This window comes from Vombatus ursinus, unplaced genomic scaffold, assembly GCF_900497805.2.
Source record: "Vombatus ursinus unplaced genomic scaffold, bare-nosed wombat genome assembly UNPS02014174.1, whole genome shotgun sequence".
NCBI classification, from domain to species: domain Eukaryota; kingdom Metazoa; phylum Chordata; class Mammalia; order Diprotodontia; family Vombatidae; genus Vombatus; species Vombatus ursinus.
This window is the reverse complement of record NW_020953952.1, coordinates 606,561-617,411: the sequence shown is the minus strand read 5'-3', so window position 1 is coordinate 617,411 and position 10,851 is coordinate 606,561. Positions and strand designations below refer to the sequence as shown.

The following is a 10,851-nucleotide window of genomic DNA, read 5'->3' as shown; positions in this document are numbered from 1 at the left end:
TGCTCGTCTCATCCTCCAACAGCTAGTGGCTTAACATTGGTCCAGTCACATAACTTCATGCCGTAGGCAATTTTTGAAGACTATACGCTGTGAAAAAGGAGAAGAAGAAGTTGCCTTGCATTTGTAAAGAAAATTCCCAATGCTAATGAAGTCACAGGTCCAGTCCATATCATTAATAATGCTGATCAGTGTATATGAGAGTAGGATAGGTTTTATAGACTGAACTCTGGCATGTTAAGTATCTAACTGTATATCATTAGGCACCTTTTAGGTTCTATAGTGCATATATTTATCATTTTTTTTTGGTAGTTGCTACTGCTATTGCTGTTGTTTCTGTTATATATGAAATTGATCCTTTTATAAATTCTGAAAGAATCACATGTATAAAGCCATGGTAAATAAATAGATCAGGACTAATCCTTTAGAAATAATTTTTAAATGAAAATTCAATGTGATCCCTGCCATTATTTTGAAATTAAATTATATGTATTAAACTACATTATTCTAAAAAATACAAAAAAAATGTAAAACCATTGAAGTCTCAAGAAATTTTATCAAGTTTCACGAGATTAATATATGAATGAACCAGAATTTGTTTTTTCCTTTTTGGTGAGGCAATCAGAGTTCAGTGACTTACTGAGGGTCACAGAGCTAGTAAGTGTCAAGTGTCTGAGGCCATATTTGAGCTCAGGTCCTCCAGACTCCAAGGCCAGAGCTCTATCCACTACATTACCAAGCAGCCCCAATGAACTACAATACTTAAAGAGGAACAGAGGTTGGCTAGGTTTTTTCCTTGCCTCCATGAAGACTTCACCTAAAATTTCCCTCAGAAAGAATAGGATAGTTCTTTTATATCCTTTATTTAAAAATATATTTTTGTCTTTTTTAAATAACATTCACATTTACCACTATATTCCTTGCCCATTCTCTATCGTAGAGCCACTCCTCATAAAAGGAACAAAATAGAAGGAGAAGAATACATTTCTCCAAAACCAACCTGTGAAAAGAGATCTGACATTTTCCTGGACTCCTCTCAATCACTCGATCCCACTGCAATCCACTGCATCACAACACGGGTGAGGCAAAGAGAACTTGATCATGGGACAGTGAAATTCACGAGTTGCTAATATCATCAATACTTGAACAGATAGAAACAGAGTAATGAGTTAGCAATTAAGTTGTAAAAATAAACTACAAGGTATCACTTTTTAAACTGGATTTCTACGTCTAAGTAAGCTTCTCCATGGCCCAGCCTGCCCTGGGGTCTCTACCTGTGGCAAACTACCTACTAGGCATCTCTGGATAACACTTAGTTGCCACCAAAGCTGGGAGGTGTCCCAGTTATCTGTCTTGCCATCACAGATTCTTTCTTGCCATAGAGTATTGAGTGCTAAGAACTCTCTCCCAAATGAATTTTTATCCTTTGAAAGTTTACCTAAAGGCATGATTTGTCATGCTTGCCCCATTGTAAGAAATTACTAACTACATATCTGAAGTCATTATTTCTCTTCTTCAGTTTTTTATTAAAACAATCAAACAACAAACTCTAGATAATGCTATTCTAGAGTGTACATAGGGTCACTTACACTAAGGGAGGTGGATAGACCTTCAATATTACTTTCTAATGACCTTTCACCACAGAAAATTTGACCAGCCTGCTCTGAAGAGGTTATGCTACCTTGTATAGCCTCTGACATCAAGAAGAATAATCATCTCTATTTATTTATATGTATTTGCTTAATTTTTCCAATACAAATCCAAGGGAAAGAGCAAAAAATTTTAAATTAAGTGAATACCATTAAAAATATCTTGTAAATTTCATATGTGGAAAATAAACTAACCATTTGACCTAGGACAACTCATTTAACCTCTCTGGGTGCTTTAGATGGATTATGTAAATTAGGGTGAACTTTAAGGTTCCAACCAGTTCCAAACTTATGTAGGCATGCATGTATACATACATATACATGTGTATGCATGTATGTATGTAAAACTGTTCTTTCACTGAATGTGGATAGCATTCATAAGTCTTTCGTAGCTGATTTGAGTACTTATAATACAATGACTTAGCTAGCCAAAGTTCTTAAAACAATATTGATATTACTATGTACAATGTTCTCTTGGTTCTGCTCATTTCACTCTTTATTATGTCATGTATGTCTTTCCATGCTTTTTTTTCTTCTAAAATCACCTAGCTTATTATTTCTTATTGCACAGCAGTATTATATCAAAATCATATAACCAACTTGTTTACCCATTCCCCAATTGATGGGCATCCCCTTAATTTCTAGTGTGTTTGTTTTTTTGCCAGAACAAAAAGAGCTACCAGAAATATTTTAAAATATATAGTTTTTTTTTCCCTTCTCTTCTAACGATCTTGGGAAATAGGCCTAATAGTAGTATTACTTAGTCAAAGATTATGCACAGTTTACAACTCTATGGGCATAATTCCAGATTACCATCCAAAATGGTTGGATCAGTTCACAGTTCCACCGACAGTTATTTAGTGTACCAATTTTTACACATACCATCTTAAATATTTGTCACTTACCCCTTCTATGATTTTAGCCAATCTGATAGGTGCAAGATGATATCTGAAAGTTGTTTTAATTTGTATTTCTCTAATCAATAGTGATTTAGAACATTTTTATATTAATATAGTGTTGATTTCTTTATTAAAAAATACTGCCTGTTCATATCCTTTGATCATTTATCGATTGAGGAATGACTAATATTCTTATAAATTTACTAAAGTTCTTTATATATTTGAGGTATGACATTTTTATCTGAAAAAAATCTATAAAAATTTCTCATAATTTTCTGTCTTCCTTCTAATCTTGGCTACTTTGGTTTTGTTTGTACAAAATCATTTTTTAAATTTAATGTAATCAAAATTATCCATTTTATACCTCACAACGTTCTATATATCTAGTTTATTCATAAATTGTTCTCCTATCTATAAACCTGATAGGTCATATATCTATTTTGACTTTATTTTGATAAATAGTGTAAGATATGGGTGTATGACCATTTTTTGGGGAGGGGAGAGGTTAGGCATTGGGATTAAGTGACTTTCCCAGTGTCACACAGCAAGTAAGTGTTATGTGTCTGAGGCTGGATTTGAACTCAGATCCTCCTGATTCCAAGGTCGGAGTTCTATCCACTGCTCCACCTAGCTGCCCCAGTATACGATCAATTTTAACTAAACTGCTTTCCTGTTTTCCCAACAACTTTTAGCAAATAATAAATTCTTCTTTCAAAAGCTTAAATCTTTGCATTCATCAAAAGCAATGTTACTATTATATTTGCTGCTGTGTATTTCTTAGACAGTACCAGATAGTTTTAATAATCACTGCCTTATAGTATGATTTAAAAAACAATAACTTCCTTCCTTTACATGTTGCATTAATTCCTTTCATATTGTTGATGTTTTGTTCTTTCAAATGATTTTTTTTATTTTTTTTCTGGCTTCATAAAACATTTTTGGTAATTTAATTGGGATGTCATTGAATAAATAGATACATTTAGGTGCAATAATCATTTTTGTTATATTGGCTCAGCCTACCCATGAACAATATTTCCAATTCTTTAAATCTGACTTTATTCACATCAAAAATGTTTTATAATTATGTTCTTGTAGTTCCTGGGTTTATTTTGATAGGTATACTCCCAGATATTTTGGAAAATAACTAATATTGTTGATAATATATCTACAATTGTTTTAAATGAGGTATTTCTTACTTTCTCTTCTTGCAGGGTTTTGTTGGTGATAATACAGAAATGCAGATGATTCATGTACTTTTTATATTCTGCTACTGTTCTTAAATTATTGTTTCTGCTAACTTTTTAGTTGAATTTTTAGTATTTTCCAATTATAGCATCTGCAAAAAGAACTATGAGAGGTTTAAGACACACATTATTAAAGTATAAAACCTGAGTAAAAAAAATACATACAAATTAGAACTTGAATGCCTGCTCCTTAAAGTCACTTCATATATCTGAACCTTAGTTTCTTTTTTCTATTTAGCCTACTACCTCCATTCTAAATTCCTAAGGACATTCTCATGTATCCATTGTTCAAACAGTACAAATAATTACTATAGAAAACTTGATTGTCTATATCTCAAAATTTTCCCACTATTACTATGAGGAAATCACTTAACCCTTTTGGGATTTAGTATCTTCCTCTTCAAAAAAATAAAATTGGACTAAATCATGGGTTCTTAACTTTTTTGTGTGTATATCAAGGACAGATTTGAAAGTCAGCTGAAGTCCATGGACATCTTCTAAAAAGAATGTGTTTAAATGCCTTAAAAATGCATAGTATTACAAAAGAAATTAAATATGTTGAAAGAGACTGATCTAAATATTGGGGAATGAAACAAGTTCATTGACAATGACTAGATGATCATCAAGGCTGATTACAATTCTAAATTTTATGATCTATGAAAACAGTGATAAAGACAACACAGAAGCCAATTCATTGCATAGGAAAGGAATTTGAAATCAGAAGGCCTGGCCTCAAATCCCATCTCTGTCATTTCTTTCTCATGAGAACTTTGTGATGTCCCTTAACTTCACTGAATTAAGATTCAGAGTTTCCTGGTCTACAAAATGAAGGAATGTTATTATATTATCTTTGAGGTACCTGTCACCTCAAAATTCTATAATCTTATCATCTTTAAATTTATAAGTAGTTGAATACCTTATACCCAAGTAAGAGAATTGAGTTTGCAATGGAAGAACTGGGTCAAGATTTGTCTCTGCCATTTTGACTTTGAGCAAGTCACTTAAGCAAACAGAAACCATTAAAGGTTTTCTAAACAAGCAAGAGTTTGTGCTAGATGAACTACAGCCATTCTAGTTCTCATGACCTATGAGTCTAGGTCTAAAGGTCTAAGGATATGAAAGTATAAAGATAGTGGTTAACTTGCTACAAGAAAGGTATGAAGGATCTGTGATTTCATCCCTGTAGGAACTCTACTCACCAATGTCAAACCAAAGTAATTTATAACTTCAAGTTTTATAGAGTTGACCAAGGCACAGAGATTAACTAACTATCCATTGGTAATGAAAATTTAAAAAAAAAGTGTCAGAAGCAGGAGTTGTAACCATCTCCCCAAGAATTTGAGTCCAATACTGTTAACTACTGTGCCATATTACATTTCATGCTATAAGACATACTGAATTAAATAATTCAGGTCATTGTGTTATTGCATCTCTAGACCCCTAGTCTTCTTTTCTTCCCTGGATACTCTACAAAAACTATAGTGATGTTGGGGTATAGAGAATGGGAAATATGTAAAAAAAAATAAGAGAAGAAAACTAAGAGGTTTTTGTTTTATTTTTTTAGAAATAATAATAAACAGGATTATTGACATTGCTGAGGACACTCACAATTTCTATTTCTCTCAACAGATAATACAGAGCCAATGATTCCAAGCCTGAGGCAGAGCTAAGGCAATGCCAAGCCCAAATTACACAGATGTGACTGAATTCATTCTTTTGGGCCTAACTAGTCACCAGGACCTCCAGGTCTTCTTTTTTGTGGTATTCTTAATTGTGTATATTATCACTCTGGTGGGCAATCTTGGCATGATTATGCTTATCAGTGTCAGTCCCCAGCTCCAGAGTCCCATGTATTTCTTTCTCAGTCATTTGTCTTTTGTGGATGTGTGGTTCTCTTCAAATGTCACCCCAAAGATGTTGGAAAACTTATTATCCAAGACCAAAACAATTTCCTATGTTGGGTGTTTAGTACAGTGTTATTTTTTTATTGCCCTTGTCCATGTAGAGGTCTATATCCTGGCTGTGATGGCCTTTGATCGATTTATGGCTATCTGCAACCCTCTGCTTTATGGGAGCAAAATGTCAAGGACAGTTTGTGTTCGGTTAATCTCAGTGCCCTATGTTTATGGCTTCTCTGTAAGCCTCATTTGTACCTTGTGGACCTATGGGTTGTATTTCTGTGGAAACTTTGAAATCAACCACTTCTATTGTGCCGATCCCCCACTCATCAAGATAGCCTGTGGTGGCATCCACATTAAGGAATATACCATGATTGTCATTGCAGGAATCAATTTCACATATTCTCTGTCTGTGGTGCTGATCTCTTACACATTCATTGTCGTGGCCATCCTCCGTATGCGCTCTGCAGAGGGGAGAAAGAAGGCTTTCTCCACCTGTGGCTCTCATCTCACAGCTGTTACTATGTTCTATGGAACACTCATTTTCATGTATCTCAGGCGGCCCACAGAGGAGTCTGTAGAACAGGGGAAAATGGTGGCTGTGTTTTATACCACAGTCATTCCTATGTTGAACCCCATGATCTACAGCCTAAGGAACAAGGATGTAAAAGAGGCTATGAACAAAGCTATTAATAGGGCTTGTTTTGTGAAATAATCCATAGAATCCATTGTCTTCAACTATAAAAACACCAATAATTTAATCATAGGACACGACTTGTAAGGGATAATATAGGTCATCAACTTCAATACCCACTTGAACAAGAACCACTGCCACTATATCCCTGATAAATAATCATATACTTAAGAGCCTCCAGTTGGTACAGTAGCTGGATCACTGGGCCTGGAGTCAGGACGACCTGAGTTCAACTCCTGCCTCAGACTCTTGATAGCTATGTGACCCTGGGCAGCCATTTTAACTTGTTTCCCTCAGATTCCTCAATTATAAAGGGGGGAGGGGTAATAATAGAATCAACTTCACAGGTTTGATGTGAGGAACTAATGAGATATTTATAAAGCACTTAGCATAGTACCTGGCACCTAGTAGTCATTTGATGTATGTTTCTTCCCTTTCTTCAATGCCCAAATGAGGCAAAAAATTACCTGTTGTAACTCTCCATTCTCCTTTTTGATCTTTCATAGTTGAAGAAACTTTTTCTCTTTACACTGAAACCTATCTAACATTACATATAAACATATACTTCATTCATTTTCTTAGGTGAATGACCAGTCATAAAGATGTATTTATCCTCATAGATAATGTTATCAAATTCTTATATATTTAGTCTATTTTTTAAACAGACCATTATACAAAGTAAAAGGTACACTAAATTGCAGTTATCTACCTACATTATTTCATTTCACTCTAATGTCTTACATACAAAAGTACTGTATTAAACTGATCTCTTGAATTGTCAACTAGATGGCAAATAGTTACTCATCACCCATGGGTGTTTGAAGCTGAGACAGTAAAAAGAAATCCATTGAACATTCTTACTTTCAATGAATTTTTCAATCTTAGAGAGCCTTCACTGTGGGAACACCTGAATCACATAGAGGTTATATAAATTGTGTAAGGAGGCAAAGTAATACCAGAAGAAATATGTAAACCCAAGTATTTCTGACACCAAATCCATAATGGCATCCACTATGCCATGTTGCCTCCAAATTGCAGAGACATGTTTAATGTTTCCTACTATAAAATTTAAGTAAAGGTTGGTCTTGTTTGGGAGATAAATGAGTATTACTAACTATAGAACACAGGATACCTGTAATTGGGTATATATGAATTAAAATTGTAGTTTCTATGAGAACAAAAAGACAAATGGTTATTTTTATAAAGACTTTAGAATTCAAGATGTGGCTATCTTTATTTAAATGAGATTAGAGATGTGATAGAAGAGTGCTAATCCCTCTTGAATAAAGATTGGACAGTGTGTTATATATGGTAACTACTTAATATATGTGGAATCAAATTAAATTGACTAAATGACCTCTAAGGTGCCTTTCTGATTTCTAAAAAAAGTTTATTGCTGACTAAATATTGTAAATTGAATCTTATTACATTTTAATTAGATCTTATTATATGAGGGAATTTGGAGGGGAATCCTTATATGGTATGACAAATCATCTCTAAGTATATCCTTTTTTTGTAAGTTCACATTGTCAAGCCAAGCCTATATATTAAATCACATGTGAGATCTCTACAATTTCTTAATAGGATGATCTCTTGCTGGTGACAGTAAAAGTAAGACTGTCTCTATGGAAAAGGATTTTATTATGTGTGGAATTAAGTACTCAGTAGATTATTGTGAATATTTTGAAGTATAAAAGACTTATTACCATGTGCACCAAATAAATCAATAGTCAAAGATATAACTAAGTATTTCCAAAGAATGAGATATCATTTTTAAATAACCATGTAAAATGATAAAAGAAATGCAAAGAAGACAACCTTGAGATACCATGTTTCATCCACTAAAATATATAATATTTTAAATTAACAAGATGAAGCAATGGCAAGACCATGGGGAAATAAAAAAACTTCCAGTAGGACTACAGATAATACAAAAATTTGTGAAGCAAATACAGTAAGGTCAATGCTTTTGATCCACAGGTTCTATTCCTAGGATTTAATCTATAAAACATCATCAATAGGAAAAAAAATTACCTTGTAGCACTTCCATTTTCAAAAACAAATAATTCAATATATTTTAAGTCCAATAATTGTCAAATTGTGTCATTACTAATTTTTACAACATATCACATATATCCCCTTTCTCTACTCACAGCATCACTACAGTCATTTAAATCCTTATCACCTCTCACTTGGACTATAGCAGTAACTGTTCAATTGGTCTTCCTGCCTTAAGTTTTCCCCCATTCTGATCCATCCTTCAATTAACCATTAAAATTATTTTTCTAAAGTATAGTACTTCCCATGTCATCATCCAATCAACAAACTTTACCTATTTCCTAGACAGAAACTTCTCTCTCATTTCAAGATCTTCACAATTTGGCCCCAGCCTAACTTTCCAGTCCTATATTTTACTTCTTTACAAAGACTTATGAATATTCATCTATAGTAGCCTACTTTCTGTGTCTTGAACATAATTATCCATTCCCCACTTCCATGCATTTACATAGGTGGTTCTTTATGATTGGAATGCTCTACCTCCTCACCTCTGCTTCTGAGTTTCCCTGGATTCCTTCAGATCTCAGTTCAAATCCCAGAATCTTCAGGAGGTATCTCCCAACCCCACCCCAATCCTCCATTGATAGTATTTTCCCCTTTGATATTAACATCCATATATTCACTATATATCTTGTATGTACCCAATTGTTTGCATGTTATCTTTTCCATTAGAATGGGAACTCTTTGAGGTTAGGAACTGGCTTTTTTTTGGTTTGTTTTTCTATCCCTCATACTTAGTACAGTGCCTAGCATAAATAAGCATTTAATAAATACTTGTTGCCTTTACTAACAACTGGAGAGTGTGTGAATAAATTAGTGAAAAGAAATATTGTGATGCAAAAAAGCATAAGTATGTAGTATAATAAATATGAAAAGATATATATATATATATATATACATATATATATGCCTATACAAGGTCATATAGCAGAGCTACACCCATATTGACAATAAGTATGAGAAAGACAGAAAGGGAAACAAACTAAAGAAAAGAAGAAAAATGACAAGACAGTGAATATTCTGGCATTCTAGAAGGAGACACAAAATGAAAACATTGTTTAGGAGGGAAAGCTTGTTTGTTCATTTGTTTAATTTATTATGGTTTTACCTTGTTAAATATTTGAGGTTTTAAGTAATATCAACAAATCACATAACAGTAGTATTTTGAGAATTGGAAGAGACCTCAGCACCCATCTCGAGTTGGAGTCAAGAAAACCAGAATTAAAATCCTCCCCTCGACACCTACGAGTCATCAGACTCTGGACAAGTCAAATGTTCATGAGTAGGCTTCAGTTTCCTCTTCCGTTAAAAATGATCAATGATAGTAGCACTGGCCTCACAGAGTTGTCTGGAAGATTAACTGTGATAATATATGTAAAGCATACTAACATTTTTAAGTGATTATATGAATGCTAGATATAATAATAATTAATAATAATAATAAATGCCTACCATCAATCCTACTACAATACGTATGATATGAAAATGATTCTTTTTTTTATTTTGAAATAATTTATTTATTTTTAGTTTTCAACATTTGCTTCCAGAAGATTTTGAGTTCCAAATTTTCTCCCCATCTCTTCTCTCTCCCCATGTGAAGATGGCATGCATTCTGAATAGCCCTTCCCCTAATCTGCCCTCCCTTCTATCTCTCCCCCTACCCCTTCTCTTATCCCCTTCTCCTTCAATTTTCCTGTAGGGCAGCATAGGTTTCTATACCTCATTTCCTGTACATCTTATTTCCCAGTTGCATGTGAAAAACAATTTTTTTAACATTTGTTTTTAATTTGGGTTCCAAATTTTCTCCTTTTCTTCCTCCCCATCCACCCCCATTGCAAAGGCAAGCAACTCAATACAGGTTATACATGTGTAGTCATGCAAAACACTTCCATAGTAGTCATGTTGTGGAAAGCTAAGTATATTTCCCTTAATCCTACCTGCCCCCCCATTTATTCTATTCTCTCTTTTGACCTTATCCTTAGAAGTGTTTGTTTCTGATTACCCCCTCCCCTAATCTTCTGTCCCCTCTATCATCCTCCTTCTCTCTTGTCCCCTTCCCCTCCATTTTCCTGTAGAGTAAGATAGATTTCCATACCTAATTGAGTGTATATGCTATTCTCTCCTTAAGCCAAATCCAATGAGAATAACATTCACTCATTCCCTCTCACCTTCCCCCAGTTCCCCTCCACTGTAAAAACCTTTTCTTGTCTGTTTTTTGTGAGATAATTTACCCCATTCTATCTCTCCCTTTCTCCTTCTCCCCATATAATCCTCTCTCAACCTTTAATTTTATTCTCCAGATATGACCCCTTCATCTTCAACTCACCCTGTGCCCTCTATCTATCTATCTACCTACCTACCTACCTATCTATCTATCTATCTATCTATCTATCTATCTATCTATCTATCTAT

General features: G+C 34.0%; 1 protein-coding gene across 1 annotated transcript; it reads left to right on the top strand.

Moving 5' to 3' along the window:
* The first annotated feature begins 5,463 nt into the window (after positions 1–5,463).
* LOC114041499 (olfactory receptor 5M9) lies at positions 5,464–6,402 on the top strand. The gene has a single exon (XM_027859959.1). It carries the CDS (start codon positions 5,464–5,466, stop codon positions 6,400–6,402), a length of 939 nt encoding a protein of 312 aa, XP_027715760.1.
* Positions 6,403–10,851: the final 4,449 nt, after the last annotated feature.

Bases quoted from the DNA above. Each gene is read 5' to 3' on its own strand.
- LOC114041499 (XM_027859959.1), top strand. From the start codon at position 5,464: ATGCCAAGCCCAAATTACACAGATGTGACTGAATTCATTCTTTTGGGC.